Consider the following 23,750-nt stretch of genomic DNA (forward strand, 5'->3'; position numbering starts at 1 on the left):
GCCTGGCCCATGTGCTTAACCTCGTGGTTCAGCGGTTTTTAAAAACCTACCCGAAGCTGCCGGATTTTCTTGTCAAAGTATGCCGTCTGTGTGCCCATTTTAGAAAGTCAGCTACAGCTTCCTTGCAAAGCTTCCCTTGCAAAGCTTCAGCAGCGTTTGCAGCTTTCGGCTCATTGACTGGTGTGTGATGTCCCCATGCATTGGAGCTCTAAACTGCATATGTTGGGAAGGATTTGTGAGCAGAAGAGGGCAGCAGCTGTTGACTACCAGCATCATCAAGGCCATCGCTGCTCAGTTCAGACTTCACACATAAGACCTCAGGAGAGCACATGAATGTCAGACATATGTACCGTCCTCCAAAACTGAGGACTATACCAAGATGGTGAGCGGTGATGACACCATTATTGGCATCACTAGCCCGCTTCTGTCTTCTGAAACGCTCTGCTCAGAGGATGCATTGCAGGCGGAGAATGATGAGGTGAAGCAAGGAACCATACAGGGTGATTATACACAGCCCAGCCTCATCTCATCCCAACGTGGATTGGGTGACAATGAGGAACAGGAGGAGTAAGAACAGGAGCTAGTTTTATGTGCTATAGACTGGACTACCTGAACAACTGTCATACCGTCTGTTCAGTGTGGATGGCCGGAGGATACAATGGTCAGTCGTTCTCTTGGTGAGGGCACGGAATTCTTGTCTGACAAACTCAGCCATGCGTACCAGACTATGTTGCGCTACCTTGACTGTGACCCTTGTGTTCTCAATTTTGGGTGACACTTCTAGACCAACGCTACAAGGAGAACTTTCTGTCACTTATTCCTGAGGTAGACCGGTCTACTAAAATGGGGCAGTACCAGAAAGCCCTTGATGTGGAATTATTTAAATAAAAAAACAAAAAAAAAACCCATCTGAAAACGCTGGAGGCAATGGTCAGAGCTCTATGGAAAACCAAGGAGTACAGGCGAGATACACCACTCCAATCCAGCAGAGGAATACTGGCAAAGTTCTGGGAGGTGTTTTTTTTTTTTTTTTTTTTTTTTTTTTTTTTTTTTTTTTTTTTCAGACCCTCCCATCGCACTGGCCCTGAGGTGCGGGTTACTCTTACCAGGAGTGCAAATTTTTTTGAAGATTCTGAGGGTGTACCTTGCTGACCATGTAAGGGCGTGGCCAGATATGCCACATGCCCTCCCACTGTGAATGTTGTAGATTTGAAATATGTATTGTACACTGTGATACTAAAGTAATGTTGGGCCTAGAGTTAGGGATAGTTTAGAGGTTTTATATACAATAATAGTGGGTGTTATGTAGTGCTTAGGACACTAGAGGGCACTGTAGAGTTAGAATGTCAGATGCTAGATAGGGTAGCAATAGTTAGCTGGTTTTAGCCAGAATAGAAACAGTTAATTAGCTGTACCAATGGGATTGTTGGTGGGAGGAGTTGCCCAGATGAGACAGGATTGTTCTAGAAAGTTAGTCAGTGTGTGTGTGTGGCAAACAGAGCAGAACAGTGCAGTGCAGACTGGCGTGACTGTGTCCTCTGGACAAGAAGTGAAGCTAAGAGAGAAGGTCTGGAAAAGCTGGGTTCTGAGAGCACCTGAAGGGGAAGGCTACTGAAAGAATCTAGGTCTAGCGTCTGTGGGTCACCTTCTGTGTCATCCAGGGACCTAGGGTCCTTTCAGAGACTGCAAATGGCAGCCTGATAATCGCCCAGAATGGGTATTGTGGACGAGGAGCACCCAGTGACAGCTAATGGGAAGCCTCGGGTTTAGAAACTATGGTGCAGGAGGAAAAGCAGCAGGGTCAGACCAGTAAGATGGAAGGAGATGCTATGTTCATAATTTGTGAAAATGCATGGACTGTTACTGCTTTGAAGAAACCTGTTTTAAGTAAGTTTTACAGCAAATGAACAAGGACTCTGATAAAACTTGTGTGTGTGCCTGTGATGGACTGGAGCTCTGTATTCTGAGGATATTCCAGCCCCAAAGGTGGGTGAAGCACTGCACACACAGCACATTACAAGATGGACATTGTTTTTGTAGTAACGGAGCGTCCGGGTGTGAAAGGGTTAAAGCCCCTCGCCACAGCTGACACCCGGGCACCCATTACAACCATACCAACATCCTTCGTGATTCCTCTGTGTTTTATAACTGGGCATCCAAGCTGGACACGTGGCATGAACTGGCTCTCTACGCCTTGGAGGTCCCGGCCTGTCCTGCCACTAGCTTTATGTCAGAGGGAGTTTTTAGTGCCGCTGGTGGAATAACTGATAAAAGCGTCTGTCAACTGAAAATGCTGACAGGCTGACTCTTATAAAAATGAACAAGGGCTGGATTGGGCCAGACTTCTGTACACCACCAAATGATAGCAGCATAACATAAAATCAAACCCAGTGTCTTTTGGGGAGGTTTATTCCCATGCCCCTCTTCACACCCACACTTCCTGATTTTGGCTATTTGCTGTTTTCCTCCTTCTCCTCATCCTTATCATCCACCACTATATATCACCAAGGTGACTGGTCCGTGATGCAAAACACACACACATACTTTTTTTTTTTTTTCCTACATGGTGTTTATGATGCCCGTAACAAATTTTAAATACAATATGTTCATGTATAACCCCCCCCGGGGTAAATGTTTGTCAGCCCATACACTTAGTGTATGGGCATTACAAGGTATAGGAGACCCACTCCTTTTCTAATAGGAACATTTTAGGAGTTCCTCCTGCTTGTCTCGATCAAGGGCTGTTGTAGTGCCTTCAAATTTTTGGCAGCTCTTGCATTCACTGCATAGGCAAACCAGCATGGGAGGACCAACTTCCTAATAATGGAAACATTGTTTTCAGGTGGCCCTCCTGTATGTCCGAAAGGTTGAGGTGCATCCAAACTTTGGGCAGCCCTGCCACTCACTGCATATGCAATAACAGTATAGGAGACCAATGTTTAATAATGGAAACAACAAAGCACAGACAGCTGATGGCTCTCTAAGGATAGTAAAGGCCGCCTGATGGCGCTATGAAAATAGGCTTTGTGACTTTCAAAGATCCTCCTTGAAACAGGATGTGTCTGATGGCTCACACACCACATGGCCAGATAACAACATCTTAAAATGTTAATATGATGTTTCCCAGTGAATACATTTGTCTTGTCTTGTTTGAAAGCAATGCTAAAGTTCAAAAAACTCATCAAAAACGCTACGTGTGAACATAGCCCAAGGTGTGGAAGAGCATTTTTGGTTATTTATTTTGCCTTATATACAAGTCATTACCCTGGAAAGGATGTTCCTTAACATTTCCGAGGAAAATCTATTTTGGTTTCATCTTTGTATGTTTTTATTGTACGCCTGTAAAAAGTAGTGAAGGATTGACAACATTGTTCACAGCTGTGACCTGGGATTCAGAAATTCTTCCAGAGATCTTCCCACATGCTGTTCCCATGTCATTTGAGCAGTATTTCCATCGATTACTGCAATTTTTAGTCCATGTGCAGGCCGCAGCAAAAATGCTTGAGTTTCCCATAGACTTACACTGGGCTCGTTGAGTACCCGAGCATTTCAATTTGCTCACCAAAGCAACGAGCACCCAAGCATTTTAGTGCTCCTCCATCACTACTTACAAGTGTTGAGCGTGGCCTAAGTGTCAGCATATGTAAGGGGTAGCAGAAACTATTAGTGCCCTGTACATGTCCCGATTGCCCTGGATGTGAATATCATACTGTGTGTATTGTAGGGAATGGCTGGGCTGCAGTAACGAGGCAACACACAAGCTTAATGTGGCGCTCCTGAGGCTTCAGTCGCCATAGAGGTACTGCACCTTCTCCTAAGGTGTAGTGCCCCACCATCCAGATAAGGTGGGAACTCCTGACCACGCTCCACACCTGCATTCCACACACAGGATAGTTCAGTGGGGCCACTTAACAGCTTCATGCTGGGGGTTAGCAGAGCACCCCTCGTGGAACCCTGCTTCGTAACACGAGATGTGCTGGGAGGCTGGTGGAGTGAGATGATATAAAAGAATGGGAAGAGTGAGAGTTGGGGGTTAGTTGGAGAGAAGATGGGTGTCTGAAGGACGTGCTGCAGCAGGTCCCAGTGATCTGGGCTGCTGGCACGAGAGATACCAGAGAAAGAGACTGATAAGATTGATAACCTAACCTTCCATAAGAGAGAGAACTGATCGGAATGAAGGAGAATAGAAGGACGGTGGGAAGCTGGTTGAAGAAAGAGAGAACCCTTCCAGTCCAGAGAGCGCAAAGGCCGGGACCCGGTCCCCGAGGTCGATTGTAGCTTTATGACCGGCAACAGACACCGGAGGAGTAGTGAGCCGCTAATGCCTTGCTCACATCATAGACTTGGGACACAACAGCAACTGAATAGAGAGCCGGGACGCAGTGAGGAGTCCCTGAGCAGGCTACATCTGTCTGTCATACAAGTAAAGACTAGGAACACCTAGAGAGAGGCATTCCAGGGTAATTAAGTACTGGAGTGCTTCGCACCTAAAGGAGGAGTCGTTCAGTAAGGTACATGTTTGTGGAGTGTGGAAGGGAGAATCCTATCCTGCCTGGAGGTTGGCTGGAGCCCTGACCTGGAGAACACGGTACGGAGGAAGGCAGTTGAGTGAACTGCTAACAGTGAGCAAAGCTTTGGAACCGCATACTCGGGTGTCCTCCAGTTATTCCCACACCACTACACCTGGGTACCAGCCTCCATACCATTCTGCACCTCTCCTCATCCATTGCACCTACACTGCCCTGGGCCTACAGCTCCACCTGTGGGGAGCTATACCATCTCTGCTGCACCACACCATCAGTCCCAGCGGATCTGTATGCAGCGTTGGCTTGCCATCTTACTTGCCAAACACCACGGGTGGCGTCACGAACTATTCTAATAAACTTTAACACCATTAACATCACCGCCATTGATATTGGGTGCCCAGGGCCATGGACCAGGTCACCGCTGCTGTGACACATTCCCACCTTGACACCGGCCCGGTACCGAGTACCCCGCTGCCCTGGGTGTGCGAGGGCAAGCCATTAAAGTCTAATTTCAGTGGTTTAATGTCACTTTACAAACAGGAGGTTAACAGAAAATACGGGAAAAACCTAAATGTACTCCAGCTTGGAGAACCACTGGTGCCAGACTCGCCCCTTGCACAGGACGGGCTTAACTAAGTGGCTGCCAGGTCCTGCGGCATCTGCAAGGTGCCATTCCCAGGGTTTTTGACAGTCTTGCTGCTATAGTCCTGCAGCACGGGGATCCTGTATACAAGTTCAGGCTAAGTCCAACCAAGTTCCTGTAACTTCCAGACACTCACCATGTGCCAAACACCAACCTCCATTACATAGCCCATAACCCCTCCCACCGGTGAGGTAGACATCACATGGGCTGATCACGTGACCATGACATCATCATAGGACCTGTCTTTAGGGAAAAACCCGGCCAAACATTAATCTGCTGGGAGAAATGTATCTCCAATCCAGTAAAACACCCTTTACTCTACCACTGTGTGTCTGTGTGTATATATGTATACTTGCTAGCTGAAGAGCCCGGCGTTGCCTGGGCATAGTAACCAGCTGTGGTTAGTTATAACAAATTATAATGATTATATTGCACATAAAAACATTTATTCAGTCATCCATGACAGCACCACCTGAGAGGGGATCTGCCCTCCAGGAGCAGGAAATTCTACAGATACATAAGGGCAGCACCTCTCCCATGCATCAGTTGGCTTCCTTTTCCTGGAGGACAGGATTCCCTACAGATCATGCCATCATGGACGAAGGAATCCCCAGGACGGCTGTCCAACTCAGATAGCGGGGGGTCTCCTACCTCGGGCAGTGCGGAGTCCCCTGGAAGCGCCACGGTGGCCCGGGTAGGGTTCCACGTCAGTGTGCGGGGCAGGTGGGAGCGGGGTCCGGCAGATGCCCATCTCCTGTGCCAGTGGGTAAGTATGGATCCTCTCCCCCGGACCTCGGTCCTGCTGGTGTGGTCTCCCTTTGTCCAGGCTGCGGTTGGGGGGGGTGCGGCTGTGCCTCGGTGGCTTGCAGGGAGCATTGTGCGGGGTCGGGCGCCGCCATGGTGCTGGTGGCCTGCACATTCGCTCAGACCGGAAGGGGGGCGGGGCCAGTGGCACCGGACCGGAAGTTGGATGCCGGCGGGGGGGCGGTGCACGGGGAGGAAGTACCCATGGACGTCGGAGGGAAAGGGGGGGGGTGAGAATCAGCCCCTGGCCATGACATCTGTGAACCCGGAATGCCGGGGGGAAGAAAAGGGCACAGAAGCGCTGCAGAGCGGCTTCAGCTCAGGTGCAGGAATAGACGAGCCGGAAGCTCCCGTGGCCCAGCTGGACCGAGAGCAGGAACGTACCTCAGAGAGGTCTCAAACCAGCTCCCAGCAAAAGAAAAAACAAACTGGACAATCCGGCCATAGAAGTTCCTCCAGGCCGAAGGATCCAGCTCACGCCCCCCCCCCCCCCCCCCGTGATCTGGTACCTACGCCTTCTGCTCAGGGTAAGAGATCTTCGTGAATGTGCCCTGATGCTGTGTTCCCCTTATGTTTTCCTCCTATAGGGGAAGAAATGCACTGACAAGGCAAAAAACTGTGAATGCGCCCTTTGCAAATGCCCCTTGCCAGATGCCTTCCCTAAAAGGCTGTGCCAGTCATGCAGACGGTAAAAAAAAAAAGGAGGGGGGGGGAGGAGGCGTAGTCCCAAAAACTTACCAGGCATACTCCCTTACTCTGTCCCCCCTCCTGTAGGTGGCAGAAGAAACCCCTGACTTCGCTACAAGTCTATGGGAAATAATCAGGATGGAGATTTAAACTGTGTTCCAAATTATTATGCACAAAGAGTTTAGGAGTGATAAGGTTAGAATTTTTTTGCTTGTCATTTAAACTCATAGATGATGTGTGTCAGGGCTCTTTATATCATTGAAAGCAATTGCAGATACCTGTGCAAATTAGTTTGACAGGTGTGTCCAAACAAAGGCAAGACTACTTAAGAAGGCTGTTCCACATTATTAAGCAGCCTACATTTTTTGCCAAAATGGGAAAGAAAAAGGATGTGTCGGCTGCTGAGAAGCAACAAATTGTGGAGTATTTAGGTCAAGGCATGACTACAATCAACATTGCCAAGACACTTCTTCGTGATCATCGCACAATCAAGAAGTATGTAGCTGATTCCCAGCACACACATGTGCGTGCTGATAAGGAAAAATTGAGGACTCTTTCCAACAGGCAATTGTGTCAGGTTAAAAGAGCAGCTGCAAAAATGCCTTGTCATAGCAGCAGACAAGTTTTTGAAGCTGCTGGTGTCTCCAACGTCCCCCGAACAACAAGATGCAGGGTCCTTCAGAGGTTTGCAGCTGTGCACAAGCCATCCTGTCAACCACCTCTATCCACTGCACACAAGCAGAAACTGCTCCAGTGGGCCAAACGATACATGAAGACTTACTTCCAAACTGTTTTGTTCACCAATGAGTGCCGTGCAACGCTCGATGGTCCAGATGGATGGAGTGGAGGATAGCTGGTTGATGGACACCCCATGGAAACACGGCTAAGGCGCCAACAAGGAGAATGTGGAGTAATGTTTTGGGCTGGAATCATGGGGAGAGAGATTGTCGGTCCCTGAAGGGGTAAAGATGAACTCCATAATCTATGTGGAGTTTCCAAAACAGCACTTCCTGACATGGTTCAAGAGGAAGAACCGTGCTTTCCGCAGCAAGATCATTTTCATGCATGATAATGCACCGTCTCATGCTGCAAATAACACATCTGCATCTCTGGCTGCTATGGGCATAAAAGAGGACAAACTTATGGTGTGGCCACCATCTTCCCCTGACCTCAACCCCCATTGAGAACCTCTGGAGCATCATCAAAAGGAGTGTCTATGACGGCGGGAGGTAGTTCACATCTAAGCAACAGCTCTGGGAGGGTATTCTGTCCACATGCAAAACAATTGAAGCACAAACTATCCAAAAACTGGCAAATTCAATGGACGAGAGAGTTCAGAAGCTTCTTTTGAACAAGGGGTCCTATGTGCAAATGTAGCATCACCTAGAATAAAGTTTTGACTTGAAAACTGCTTGATTTCATTTTGTAATAAGCTGATAATGCTTATAATTTCACAATTGACCATTTTTTTTTTTTTTGTTCAAAATAAAAAGGTTGAAAACTCTGCTGTGCATAATAATAATTTGGAACATGCATTTTGAGTGTTTATTTTTTAAAATATACTGTTTTCATAGGCATTTTGTTCAAAAACATTGCTATTATACTAGAATAGTAGATGACTGGAAAATAACAACAATGACTGCAATTCATATACAGTAGGTAATTTAGAGAAAATATGAGGAAATATTGTTTGCATAATAATTTGGAACACAGTGTAAAGCCCTAAAATCCATACCCCAGGGGGAGTCGTCTAGGAAGAGAAAGAGAGCAAGTTTCTCAGGGTCAGGCTCTTCAGCTGACCCTAGAGGAAATGAAGACTCCTCAGAGGCCTCTACCTCTGCGTCTGAGTCCTCTTCAGAGGATGACGCCAGTCATTTCTGCTGGAACAAGTGGACAAACTAGTCAGGGCTACCATGGGGGTAACAGACACAATACCAGAACGGTCAGCGCAAGACCTAATGTTCGGGGGTTTAGACCCCAGGAAATGTAAGTAGTTCCCGTTAAAAGACAAGGTCCAAAATTTGATGAATGGAGGAAACCAGAAAGGAAAGGCTCCCTACCACCAGCTTTTAAACGGCAATATCCCTCTTGAGGACCCCATGGTAAATAAATGGGACAAAGCCCTGAAATCTGGATGCAGCAGTGGCTAAGGCGTCCAAAAAATCCACTATCCCCTTTGATGACATGGTCTCTTTAAAGGATCCGCTGGATAAAAAGGTGGACTCCTACTTGAAAGGCACAAGGGAAATGTCAGCTGGTGCCCTGAGACTGGCAGTAGCAGCTACCTGCACAGCCAGATCTTTGATGGTCTGGCTGGACACGCAGTTAGAGGACAGAGCCTTGAGGGAATCTATCTTGAAAACCCTACCTACCATCCAGGATGCGGCAGCCTTTTTAGTCGATGCTTCGGTAGATTCCGCAAGAATGGTGGCCAAGGCCGCAGGGCTATCAAATGCAGCCTGACGGGCTATATGGCTGAAATGCTGGCCTGGGGATATCCAGGCCAGATCCTGGCTTTGCTCCATCCCGTGTGAGGGGGGAATATCTATTCGGACCAGTCCTAGATGAACTCCTGAAGAAGGCTGGTGGTGATAAAAAGAAATTCCCTTCCCTGCCCACCCCTTCCTATAGACGTCCCTTTGCTAGAAAGATTTTTTTTTTCAGAGGAGGTCATCCAGGGACTGGGGCAGATGGGAAGATAAAAAGAAAAAAGGTACCGGGTTTATGTTTCGAGGGGGACGCCAGAAAGCATCCTGTGAGACCAAGAACCCTCCCCCTCCCCAATGACTCAAGGCCCGGGTGGGAGGTAGACATCGGCCTTCTGCCAAGCCTGGTCGCAGATCTCAAACAGTAACTGGATCCTGGGGTTGGTAGCCTCAGGCCTAAAGCTAGAATTTGCCTGTGTCCCCCAGAACAGTTTTAGGGTCACCCCGCTCAGGTCTCCCCTGGCGGAACAGACTGCCCTAGAAATTGAAGTTGTTGACCTATATCAGAAAGGAGTACTGATAAAGGTACCAGAGGCGGAGAAGGGCGAAGGCTTCTACTCCCCTCTATTTTTGGTCTGTAAACCAGATAATTCTTACAGGACCATAATCAATCTGAAGGCACTCAACAGATACCTGGTCATTCGACCTTTCAAAATGGAAACTATCAGTTCCACAATAAAACAATTTTCAAGCAGTAACTTTATGGTGGTTTTGGATTTAAAAGACGCTTATTACCATATACCCATCTATGCGTCTCATCAGTGTTTCCTTAGGGTGTCACTTCATTTACAGGGGTTGTTACAGCATTTTCAATATGTCGCACTTCCCTTTGGTATATCAGTTGCCCCCTGGGTGTTCACTAAAGTTATAGCGGAGGTTATGGCCCATCTGTGGGAAGCAAACATCCTTGTAATCCCTTACCTGGATGACTTCCTTATTGTAGGCAAAACAGCAGTCCATTGTCTAGATCAATTGCAAAAAGCAAAATCCGCTCTGGAGCAGTTAGGGTGGCTATTAAACATTAAGAAGTCCCGCCTACAGCCCATGAAAGTCCAGCAGATCTTGGGCTTATCCCTAGACTTGCAGAATCAGGAGTGTTCTCTTCCACCCGAAAAATTAGTTCACCTACATCATCAGGTCTTGAATGCCTCCAATAGCCCTACCATGTCTCTCAGGAAAACAATGTCCCTCCTGGGTTCTCACTCATGCTGCATCCCCGCGGTCCGATGGCCCCAGTTTCATACAAGGCTACGAAACAGGGCGAGGTTTTACGCCACCAAAAGATCCTGGGCGGTTATCTAGAAGGCCTGTTGACTCTGTCCCAACATCCCTTGAGATCCCTCGAGTGGTGGCTAGACAAGAACAATCTAGCCAGAGGCGTGCCCTGGAAATATAACGTAACCCAGGTAGTCACCACAGACGCAAGCCCAACAGGTTGGGGGGTCCCACATTGGGGGGGGGGTCTTGATCCAGGACCTGTGGGAATGCCGTCAGTTGGAAATGTCGTCCAACCTGAAAGAGCTAACAGCTGTAGAACAGGCAGTCAAAAACCTTTTTGTGCATCTACAGGGTCACCATGTTCGAATATTCTCCGACAATCAGGTCACTGTGGTTACATCAACCACCAAGGTGGGACTCGTTCCCGGCCCCTGATGGAGGTAGCAGAATGGCTGTTCCAATGGGCAGAGCAACATCTCCTGCCTTTAACAGTTCTGCACATAAAAGGAAAAGAAATCACCACAGCAGACTTCCTAAGCCGCAACCTTCTAAAGCATGGGGAATGGTCCTTAAAAACATCCATCTTTGACCGAATCGTACAAAAGAAGTGGACCTCTTCGCCACCAGAGAGAAAAGGAAGGTGCCTAGGTTCTGCTCTCTAAATCCCAGGGAGAACCCTCTGGCAGTAGATGCTCTTCTAATCAATTGGCACTTCGGGCTAGCATACACCTTCCCTCCCCTGGCTCTACTACCCTGGTGATGAGGACGGTCAGGAAGGACAAAGCAAGTATTATAGTGATCGCCCCGTTTTGGCCCAGGTGGCCATGGTTCTCGTGCCTCAGTACCATGTCGGTGTCCGACCCTTGGGTCCTACCAAACATCCCAGACCTCCTATCCCAGGGCCCAGTTTACCATCCTCAGGTAGCAGGCCTACATCTGACGGCATGGATTTTGAACGGGCACTACTAAAGGAGAGGTTTTTCTCCCCGGCCCTAATTACCGTATTTTTTTGGACCATAAGATGTACATTTTTCCCCAAAAATTTTGGGGGAAAGTGGGGGGTGCGTCTTATGGTCTCAATGTACTAACCTCCGAGGCTGGTGCGGGGGCTCTGTAGTGCGGTGGTGGCAGCAGGCTGTGCTCCGCTGCAGGGGTAGCGGCTCTGCTCCGGTGCAGGGGCGGAGGCTCTGCCGGCATTTCCTCCAAGCCCGGAGGCCCCCGCACATCCCTTGCTGGCCACCGCCATGTTGCGGTGGCCTCCGAGAACATGGACGCCGGGAAGATGGCCGCCGGTCCGGAGACGGCGCATGCGCAGGTTCAGATCTCGTCCCGAGATCTCGGGGGACGAGATTCAAATCTCGGCAGCCCAGCTGCTCCAGCACAACCGACCTGCCGCCACCGCACGAGCCTGGACCACTGAATGACCACTCCTCCTCCACCTGTGCCGGATCCCTTCCCAGGTAAGCTGAATTTGGACTGTAAGACGGACCCCCATTTGACTTATTATTTTTTTTTTCCTATTATCCTTCTGAAAATTGGGGTGCCTCTTATGGTCCGGTGCGCCTTATAGTCCGAAATAATACGGTAACACCCTGCTCAAAATCAGAAAACCGATTACAACCAAAATCTACTTTAGGATCTGGAAAAGATTCCTTCAGGGGTAGTAGCTGGGCAGTCCACTCCCATAGCACAGATCTTAGAGTTCTTACAAAGATGTCTGAACATGGAACTCTCCACCAGCACCCTTAAGGTACAGGTGTCTGCTCTAGGGGGTGCTTTTCAACTGCAACATCGCCAGTAACTATTGGATCAATAGATTTATTAAAGCAACAGGCAGGTCCAGACCGGTAGTGAGAAATAAATTTATGCCATGGGATCTAAACCTAGTCCTTACGGCCATGACAGAGGCCCGTTTGAGCCGATTTCATCAGCTTCCACAAAAAACCTGTCCCTTAAAGTGGCTCTCCTGGTAGTGTTGACATCAGCCCGGAGAGTTAGTGACATCCAGGTGCTGTCTAGATTTCCTCCTTACATACAATTCAGGGATGACAGGGTAACTCTTACACCTGATCCAGCATAACTGCCTAAAGTAGCCAACAGTTTCCATAGAACTCAGGAGATAGTTCTTCCATCCTTCCTCCCTAATCCCACAAATGATAAGGAAAGGAAATTACACACGCTAGACGTTAGGAGATGTCCCCTAAAGTACATGGCAGCTACCGACCCCTGGAAAAAAGATGCCTTGTTTATCTCCTATCAGGACACTAGAAAGGGCCTTAAGGCTTCAAAAAGCTCGCTAGCAAGATGGATTAGGGAGGCCATTTAATTAGCATACACCTCCAAAAGGCAAACCGGCTCCTGGCAAGCTGAGGGCGCATTCCACCAGGGCCATGGCAACCTCTTGGGCAGGGAGATCGGAGGTCTCGATCGACCAGATATGTAAGGCAGTTACTTGGTCCTCTCTGAGCACCTTCTGCAACCATTATAAACTAGACCTGGGTGCTTCCTCAGACCTCTCCTTTGGTGTCGGGGTTCTGCAGGCCGTAGTCCCTCCCTAAAGTAATTATTACTCTCTGTAATTCTCTCAGGTGGTGCTGTCATGGACAACCGAATAATAAAGTTGTAGTTACTCACCGATTAGCGGTATTTTTCGGAGTCCATGACAGCACCCGTATATTCCCTCCCTCTAGTTTTATTTGGGTGTGCACTTCTTCCTCTTATGTACACTGGTAATTAATAGTCTTGTAAGAGTATTGTATATAAATTATGCTATTAACCTTTGTGGTGCTCTCTAAACCAACTGATGCGTGGGAGAGGTGCCGCCCTTATGTATCTGTAGGATTTCCTGTTTCTGGAGGGCGGATCCCCTCTCTCAGGTGGTGCTGTCATGGACTCCGAAAAATACCTTTAACCGGTGAGTAACTATGACTTTCACGTCATATATTCAACACTACAGATTTGCAGCACAAATTAACTAAACGATTACCCAAGTATCCTCTCCTGTGTGATACTTTCTGCTGAGCAGTGTATCTAATCCTATGTGATACTGACTGCTGAGCCATGTATCAAACAGACAATAACACCATAGATATTATAAGAATAATCGGCCTCAGTTACCACAACTGTCTACAAAGAAAACTGTTGATGATAGCGGGCAATCAGTTCATTTTTCATCTTTTAAACAGCTCTGGGACAGCGTGGCTAGTTTTGAGAGGCGACTTATGTGTTTTGACTTTTATGTGGCGAGGTTGGTGTGTGTGTGTGTGGTGAAATGTGTGCTGAGGGTGGTATAGGTGTTGAAGCATGTGGTAGTGTGTGGCACATTTTGTGTGTTCATATCCCCGTGTGTGGTGAGTATCCCTTGTCAGGGCCCCACCTTAGCAACTGTATGGTATATACTCTTTGGCGCCATCACTCTCATTCTTTAAGTCCCCCTTGTTCACATCTGGCAGCTGTCAATTTGCCTCCAACACTTTTCCTTTCACTTTTTCCCCATTATGTAGATAGGGGCAAAATTGTTTTGTGAATTGGAACACGTGGGGTTAAAATTTCACCTCACAACATAGCCTTTGACGCTCTTGGGGTCCAGACGTGTGACTGTCTAAAATTTTGTGGTTGTAGCTGCGACGGTGTGGATGCCAATCCCGGACATACATACATACCCACCCACATTGAGCTTTATATATTAGATATGTATATTTTAGTGTTTTGCACTCTTGTATGCTGTAGCTTAAATAAGTGTTGTACCTCTTTGTGGACACTAGATTGGGGTACATAGTTACTTAGGAGCAGTCAACTGTGGATAAGCCAGGAGCATTTCCTGATGAGTCAGTAGGGCCAGGGAGTCCAAACAGTCCCGACAGGCTTTAGAGCCTGGGGCAGCACAGTGACTCTGCAACGTTCAAGTTAGGAGCCAGTTTGTCCAGGGCCCAATAGTGGCTGACTGTTGCAGCAGGAAAATGATGCAAGGCAGCACCAGTATGTGGCAACTTACTACATGAGCAGATGCCTTTGTTTGGGGTGAAACTGACACGGTAACTCCTACAGTTAGTGGAGCTGGACAAGAGATGCTGCAGTACCGAACGGGTCGGTACGTCATGGGGACACACTGGGAGGAAAGAGGGAAGTCACAGGGAAAGCCAAGGATGCATACTGTGTGGAACCTTATTATAAGACTGTACCTAAAATGTACATACTGTGTACAGATGCAAGTAAATTCTTTTACTGTTGAGTTGGAACTGGACTTTGTCTCTTTTTACATAACAAGACCAGCAGCAAACCTTCAGCAGATCAGATGGGACACTGATGGCGCAGAAAGTGTAACAAAAGGTATGCCACAGAGGGGACATCTGATGCATGTGGCGGGATACCAGGGTGCATTGAAGCAATCTGTCAGCCATGACTATGGCCATGGCTCACCTCACACATAATGTACAGGGCTTGCATGTCACAGATTTTCCATTAGGTAAATCGGCAGTATATTACAGCAGAGGAGTTGTGCATAAAATGTTATGAAATCTCCAAAACAATTCACAGGTGTCAATTTATCGGTGGAACTGAACTCTGCACCATGTCAATCTATGATGTCACCATGGATTTAACCATCTTGCTAATCGCCTTCTATAATTATACAATTTTTGCTGTTGGTCGGTCACATCAGGACATAAATATCACCAAAGGCTATTTGTCACGATCCATTTTTTTGGATCTGTGGCAGATTTGGTTCTCAGATTAAAACTTTTTTCCTTTCAGGCCATCCGGGATTAATGTCAATTTTTTTTTTTCCCACTGCTGGTGTAATTGCACTGCTGCTAGGTCAGCTGATGTGGGTGGTGACCACTCCCACATCCTTGAAAAGATCACCTGATGCATCAGCTGACTGTCAGTGTTCTACTGTACAGTGACCAAGCTGCAGGAAGGAGCTCTCTGGGTGCAGTGGTCCTATGCTGAGTTCACTTGTCTGGTGCCTTACTCTGCTGTGCGGTGCTTTGCAGCAGAAGGAGCTAAGTGTTGCGTTTTTTTGTTTACCCTGTCCATTTTGGTGTCTGTCCTTACCTTTTTTGTTTTATTAGTGCAGCAGTGGGACCAGTGCTCTCACCTGCCAGTTCCCTACTTGGGGAAAGGAGCAGGGCAAGTGAGGGATTGGGCATCCTGCTCGGCGAAGGGGTGAAAGAACCCATATAGGAACGTTAGTATGATCAGGGCACTTCCTCAGGTGAGTGCAGGAGGTGTCAATTTCCCTCATTCCTTATTGACAGTGCCCACCATTATTAAAGTTTCCCTGGTGTTCCCTTGCTTGTTGTGCCGTCCATTGACTGACCTTTCGTGGGGTCACACCCTTACGGTCACATTGTGACACTATTAGTGAGATCTAATGTCTCTTAAATGACTTCATAACTCTCTTGTATTCATAGGAGTCCAATTTATGGAAACTTTCACCGTTATTTATTCCATAACTCCATCTTCTGCCGGTTCTTAATAAGCGCCTTCTATACAAGAACATATCGTAGTTCTAACTAGCTCCATCTCATTCTTCTCTGAGCCGTCACTTATATTATTCATAGCGGCTCTCTATTAGGGCTGCACTTGGTGTACAATGTCATCCTGGAAAATGAGAGGAGGATGAAATGTGTCATTTCACAAATCACTCAAACTAATTGAAAGGGTAAAAGATATGGCATTTGGGAGACTAAAGAAACTTTTGATTCAAACGAACACTTTTTCTGTACACTTAAGGGCAGAAGTTTCCAATGAAAAAAGGAATGGCGGCCTGGATTAAAAGCGGCTTTTGTTGCCAAGTCTACATCTGGGGATATATAAATGGATATTTTATAAAATGTCTAGCTCTCAGTTCTGCAAAATGCGGCATACTCATTACATTTTACAAGTATTACATATCGTATTTTATACTGTCTCAACTTGAAGAGAGTTTATTAAAACACAGAACTTTTGTAAGCTCATTTAGCCATGACAACCAGAATGAAACACAACCAGAGAACTGAAACCCCAGCACATATAAGGTTTTTATTGAAGTTAATACTTTTTTTTCATTAATAAAGGGAATCTGTAATTAAGATCAACCCCACCAAACCGCATATACTGTATATTTAACGTCTGTCTGAGGCCACAGGTTCAAAAAGGCTACAAAGGACAGACTGCACCCAGAGCGTGTAATGCTTTATTTGAATTTTATTAAAAACTATTTCTTGGGAATGCAGCAACAGATCTATAAATCTTATTTATGCAAAAGGTGTCCATATAAAATCTGTGTCTATACCTATTAGCAGCAATGACCCCAACGCGCGTTTTGCACTTGGCTTTGTCCAGGGGAGATGTTGAATAAATCTATCAACACCTTTTATATCTTTTGCGCAAGACCACCTGCATGCCCATATATGCAGCTTGGAAGGGTTGATCCTACTGACAGATTCCCCCTTAAATAGATTTGGGTACGTTCTGTTACATACGTTAAAGTGAAAGGTATCTCTCGTTTATTTAGATCAATCACAAGATTGGAGCATAGCAACAAGTGGCGGTAGATATTGTAACAATACTTCTGTTTGCCACAATGTTCTCACTTGGACAAAAATGTTCCATGTCATGTTTTTTTTGATCGCCATAAATTATTTTTAAAACACCTAATTGTACTTGGTGAATGGTGATCGTAACCGATGTCCTATTGCTTCTTATATATACCTAGTAGACATTAATATAACCAATCCTTTCATGTTTTCTTCTTAGGGTTCCCTCATCTTCTTGATCAGTGGGTTGGTAATTCTTGGCTATGCCTCATCCCTCAGCAATCATACTACATATCAAGGTGTGGTTAGAGATGTTTGTGGCCCAGCCATCGGAAAACTGTGTGGAATCTGCTTCATATTCAACCTCTTCATGATCTCTGTAGCTTTTCTCCGTGTGGTGGAGGATCAGTTGGAGAAATGTAAGTTATGGTTTGTAGTAAAATCTATGCAGCAGGATGTGGCCCTATTTGTAATGGCTTCTGATTCTACACAGTATGTGACTCTCTTCATGTGAATGGAACAATTGGCAACATGGGGCCAAGCCTTCGACCGTGGTATGCAGACGAAAGAGTAGCCATAAGCCTCCTGTGCCTATTTGTGATCCTGCCACTCTCCATCCCTAAGGAAATCAGTTTTCAGAAATATACAAGGTAAGTGGCTGACCTGTACAAATAACATAATGGTGTAGGTGTGGTTCAAACCAACATGTGACAAGCAGATAATTTATCCCATCATTTTGGCTAGTTTGCCTTTTATCAAGAGAATCTGTATACTGTACGTAAGCAGAAATGTATACATAAGAAAACCGGAAATGCACGCACAAATCCATACTGTTTGGAAGAAGTGAAGAAGCATTTAGACATATTATACAAACTGAAAAATATCCATGAAATGGTTAACATAGCATTCGAAAGGCATGAAGAGATCCTATTCATATAGTTGATATGAAATATAAAAGAAAACGTGAAACTAGAGAAACCAAAATGTATGCATCCAAACAAGACCGTATCTAACTAAATGAATTGCATGCACATATGCAAATATACCCTTAGGTATGTAATATCATAAGATTTCCGGAATTGTATATCCATATTGATATTGGGCCATATGAGAAAAGGCGGACGGGAAACTAGGGCAAAAAAAGAGGATAAATACAAAATAAGAGATCAAGCATAAAAGATAAAAAATCAAACAAAGATCAAATAAATTAACATAAAAGAATAACCTAAATAATGTAAAAATATAACTTAAAAAGGAAGAGGTAGATATTAACTTTTGCTGGACTAAAAAGAAAAAACATTTAAATTTCAGTAGAACCAGAGCTGCCACTAATGTTTGTTAGGCAATCCCTGCGTATGTGGCGCTGTCGAACAGCTGCAGGACATGCAGGCGCGGGGACATGAACATATTATTCGAGCATGCCGGAGTCACTCGGTTGGCATCAAGGCATGCTTGGATAACTTCTTGGAAGGAAACGGGGATATTCCCCACGTTGCTGTAGCAATGACTATACAGACATATAGATGATAAAAGATGGTATTTTATTCTCTATTCTCAACGCGTTTCAAAGTCAGTATGATGCATCTCCTGAGGAAGAAGTCGTACTGACTTCGAAATGCGTTGAGAATAGAAGATAAAATACCATCCGTTATCATCTATGTCTATATCCACGTTTTCTTCCAATTTGACACTTCAAATCGGTCAGTGAATTGACCTGTGGATCTGCGGCGCTGTCAACTGAGTCTTATACACGCTAATAGTGTGGAATAATACGCGAGTGAGATCCAAGTGTGTGTTGTTGTTGTTGTTGTGTTTTTTTTTTGTTTGTTTTTTTTTTCAAATTCACCACCAGATAAGAGTGTATTGGTGCTTTTTGTCTCCTCCTATAGTGTTTCTGGATGACTAATTATCAGAGCATGTTCGCTCATCACTAGAGATGGACAAACCCGAAAAGTAAAGTTTGGGTTTTGTACCAAACACCTAGTGTTAGGGCATGGACCCCGAACACAAACTTCTCTAGGAAGTCTGTTATTGATCGGGTTCGGCACCCCGAACATCGGGTGTTTCTCAAGCTGTCATTTGCATGACCGCACGAGAAACGCTGGCAACTCTGATCGGCGGTAAGGTTATTACTACCCGTCAGAGCTGAGGTTCCCATGCAGTGTGAGCCAGCAACTGTGACTGGCAGTAAAAAGTTTACCGCCGGTCACAGGTGTTGGCTGATGGAAAAGTAATATTCCCATCTGCCTACGCCTGCTCTTGCTGTTATCAGCAAGAGCAGGCAACCCTGATGAGAGTATGCTATAATTAACAAATAAGCAACAAAAAATAGTGTGGTCTGTTCTGTTTCTCTTTGATAACCAGCACTGGCATAACTGACAGCTGTGGGCTGCAACCCCCAGCTGTCAGCTTTATCAGGACTGGTTATCAAGAATAAAGGGGTTCACTGTTAGTGGCCTGATTTAACTGCAGTGACCTCAATGAGATCACCGTGAGCGCCGTGAGAATTTTCACTAGGGATGTATTTGCATTGACCAATAATTGGGAATGAGTGTTACTAGCATCCTTTTGTTTCCGATAATTGGCAGTATAAACAGACTGTCAAACACATGAGTGTTCATTCATCAAGTGAAGTCTTTTTACTGGTAAGTTGTCAGGTGATTCATGTTGTGGCCCCCTTCGGGGTTTGGCACTCTTAGCCAACCATCTTTCCCACTCCCTATTTTAAAGGGAATCTGTCACCTACCCTTTGGCGGGCGATGAAAACTCGGTTGGTCCGGTCCGATGGGCGGTGTTCCCGATGTGTGCCGCCTCCCCACCCTTGCCCGCCGTCCGCAGGTTATTGCTGAATTGGAGTAGGTGTATGCCATTTTTTGCGTGTTCGCTAAGCATTCATAGCTAGCGCACGCGCAGTATGCTTTGCCCAACTGCGGGAAAAGCCGGACTGCGCATGCGCCGGTTAACTAAGCCCCGGAAGTATTTTGCTGTGTTCCGGGGCTTAGTTAACAGCGCATGCGCAGTCTGGCTTTTCGGCTTTGCCTGCAGTTGGGCACAGCATACTGCACGTGCACTAGCTATGAATGCTTAGCGCACGCGCAAAAAATGGTGTACACCTACTCCAATTCAGCAATAACCTGCGGAAGGCGGGCAAGGATGGGGAGGCGGCACACATCGGGAACACTGCCCATCGGACCGGACCGACCAAGTTTTCATCGCCCGCCAAAGGGTAGGTGACAGATTCTCTTTAATTGCAAGCTATGCCTGGCTTCCTTCTCACTCCCCATTCACATGAGGCCTGGTCAGTACGTGGAGAGGTAAGACACTTAGTGGCTAGTGACAATCCATATTAAAAGGTCACTTTGATGTGGTTGGATGGCTTTTGCATTCTTTGAGAACTCTCACTAAGTACCTTAACGTTTGCAGCAATATTGAAGTTCATGTATTCATTTGTCGCAGTGTGCTGACACATCATGTATGTTCTTGTTTGTAAAGTCTTAGGCAGCATGAATCACTGTGTGGATGTGGGGTCAGCCAGACGTAGACCTCTTTTCCACCAGGAAGAATAGGAAAGTGAGGCAGTTCTATTTCCAACCCCAGAGAGAAGTCCCTTCCTAATAAAGTGGGACTTCAGCCTGGGTTATGCCTCCCCCCCCCCGCCTTAGCCCTTTTACCTCTAGTGGTGAGGAAGATCAGGGAGGGCAGGGCAAGGGTTAAAGAGATTGCCCCCTTTTGGCGTAATTCTCATGGCTAAGTACCATGTCGGTCTCCGATCCGTGTGTGCTACCAGAGCATGTAGATCTCCTCTCCCAGGGGCCAGTCTACCATCCACGAGTGATGGGGCTTCACCTGACTGCGTGGAATTTGAGGGGTCATTACTGAGGGATAAGATATTTTGCCCCCAATTTGATAGCCACTCTCCTAAAGAGTGGAAAGATACTTTCAACCAGGATCTGGAAGAAATTTCTAGCTACCCCAGAATTTAGAATCAGGGAGGGGGTTCGTAAAAGTCAAATTCTGGAGCTCTTTAAATGTCTGGGAATGGGTCTTTCCACAAGTACCCTCAAGGTCCAAGTGTCAGCCTTGGGGGGGGGCGCCCTTATTTCACTGTGACATCGTGAGTAATTACTGGGTGGCCAGATTTATTAAAGCGTCAAGTAGAACTAGGACCATTGGTAGAGAGAGAATTATGCCGTCGGACTTGATCTTGGTTCTCACAGCTATGATGGATCCCACATTTGAGCCAATTATCTCAGCTTCTGTAAAGGTGCTCTTCCTTAAGGTGGCCTTCTTGGTTGTGTTAACACTGGCTCGGAGGGTGAGTGTTATCCAGTCTCTTTCTAGACTCCCTCCATATAAATAGTTCCTGGATGACTGATACTTAGGTCTGATCCATCTTACTTGCCCAAAGTAGCCTCCAAATTCTACAGGTCACAGGATAGTTATCCCTTACTTCTTCCTCAATCCTACTAACCAGAAAGAAAGGAAGCTTCATACTCTAGACATTAGGAGATGCCTGTTAGAGTATTTATTGGTCACTAATCCTTGGAAGGAGTAGAATTCCTTGTTTGTGTTCTTCCCAAGGGGCCAGGAAAGGTCTTAGGGTGTCAAAAAGTACTTTGGCTAGGTGGATTAGGGAGGCTTTCATTGGCATACACATCGAGTGGCAGACTGGCACTGGAGGGTTTAAGGATGCATTCCACTCGAGCTATGGCAACCTCATGCGGAGAGGTCGGAGGTCTCTATCGACCAGATCCATAAGGCAACTACATGGTCTTCTCTTTCCACCTTTTATAAATATTATAGGTTGGATATGAGTGCCTCCTCAGATTTTACTTTCAGTATAAGGGTTCTGCAAGCTGTGGTCCTTCCCTAAGGAAATTCTTGCCTCTCTGTAATTTTTTCTCATGGTGCTGTCTTGGGAGACCGAAGGAAGTTTTACTTACTGGTAACGGTATTTTTCTGAGCCCATCACAGCACCCTTAGTCTCTCCCTTCACGTGTGGGTATGAACTTCTTCCTCTTGTAAGTTTTCATGTGTGTGAAATTGTTGCGTGTTAGAGTATTGTGTACATATTTCTGCCATTAACCATGGAGGTCCTCTTGGCTCTGTAATCTAACTGATGCGTGAAAGAGGTGCCACCCTTTTATGTCTGTAGGTTTCCTGCCCCTAAGGGGTGGATCCCCTCTCTCGTGGTGTTTTCATGGGCTCTGAAAAATATTGTTACCGGCAAGAAACTAAAGGCCCCTTTACATTTAGCGATGCACCAGCGATCCCGACCATGATACGACCTGGTCAGGATCGCTGGTGCATCGCTAAATGGTAGCTAGTGAGCTGCCAAACAGGCAGATCTCACCAGTGACGTAGCAGCGGTCGATATTTACCTTTCAGACGCAATGATGTCTTCTTCCGCCTGCATCCATGTCTCACTCGTCGGCACCAGCAGGAAACTGATGACGAGAAATGGACCAGGCCGATCTCGTGCGATCAGCGATAGCCAGCGGGGGAGCCGGTCGGAGGTAAGTATTACATGTAGCGATATCGCTGCTGCGTCACAAAATTGGTGACGCTTTAGCGATAATGCTAGCGATATCGCTATGTGTAAAGGGACCTTAAGACTTTCTCCTATATTAGATTGGTGGTTGAAGGCCTTTTGTGACATACTGTAAATTCACCATAACTTATCAGGCGGGTCTTAATGCACCCCATCCCACTCTACATGCACTTTGATGGAGCATTTCGACAGACTCAAAATTTGCAACACTTTGAGACCTTTCATTTAATTTGATGCCAGAATTTTATCAAACACTCCTCATTCAAGAAGTCAGTTTGACTTCAATGTACTGATATGGAGATCTCTCCTCATACCCCCCAGGGATGTGATTGACAAACTGGTGTGAATGCAAGGGGGGCCCTCTTCTTGTGATCAAATGGCCTCATAAACTGTGCAAACTTTCTATGCTACTAGTAAAGAAATGACGCTACAGTTCTCGGGGCAATTTGGCTACTATTAGTACGGATCTGTACATGTACAGTAGTTTGCTGCTTTCACATGAGCCAGCATAATGAACTGCCAGATCTGCTATAAATAATGACATTTGTGATGGTTCATTCTCTTTATTCTCTGAAAAATGAAATTGTTCGCATTTTAAAGGTCTATCGTCTTGATGTGGTGTTTTTATTTTTTTTTTTTTTCCTTGAGACCTACATCATAACAGATACAATTCTGTATATTACGGTAATCGTTATTTCTTCTCCGGAAGAAAAATAAGAACTACAGACTATGACAAGCAAGAGGCATAATGTTGGGAGATGTCCGTGGTTAGTTGGTCAGGTGCCTTTAGGCTATGTCTATTCAGTGTATGTGCCTTAATTTTAGCACACACAATCTAGGTCGTTCTAAACCTTTTCTTCTAACTTCATATATCTTCAAGCAGTGTAATGTCCCAAATAAATGGGAACCCAGAGAAGTGACCCAATTTTATTTTTCACTGCATGGTTATAATTTGACACTGAGTGTAATTTGCATGGCAATGCACTGATCTGGAAACGGCATCTCCCATATATAGTCACATGTATAAATGGCCAGAACCCTGCTTACCGCAAAAGATTCATTTTCTCTGTCCCAAATTACCTAGTCTTAAGCATTTTCTGTAGCTTATAGATTATATATCTGGGTCACCCTCCCAGGGCTGTGGAGTACTCTGTACCGGGCCCGATGAGCTTCAATGGGAGATGTCACGGTAGCTGGGACCCGGCCCGTGGCCCTGGGCGCCCATTGTAAAAGGGGGAATGTTCAGTGTGCTTATGATGATTAAAGTTTATGAATGAATGAGTCGTGACATCACCTGTGGTGTTCAGCAATGAA

At 46.1% G+C, this 23,750-nt stretch overlaps 1 protein-coding gene across 1 annotated transcript in view; it reads left to right on the forward strand.

Annotated features, from left to right (window-relative positions):
• The window catches only part of SLC38A8 (solute carrier family 38 member 8), a 110,271-nt gene that overhangs the window by 17,158 nt on the left and 69,363 nt on the right, over positions 1–23,750 (forward strand). The window contains exons 2-3 of the mRNA XM_073576267.1: positions 17,106–17,304; positions 17,379–17,535. Of these exons, the coding sequence (XP_073432368.1) occupies positions 17,106–17,304; positions 17,379–17,535 (356 nt within the window). The remainder of the gene's footprint in view (positions 1–17,105; positions 17,305–17,378; positions 17,536–23,750) is intronic.

The sequence above is a fragment of the Dendrobates tinctorius genome, unplaced genomic scaffold, assembly GCF_039654945.1.
Source record: "Dendrobates tinctorius isolate UK_male_01 unplaced genomic scaffold, ASM3965494v1 ptg000048l, whole genome shotgun sequence".
NCBI lineage: Eukaryota > Metazoa > Chordata > Amphibia > Anura > Dendrobatidae > Dendrobates > Dendrobates tinctorius.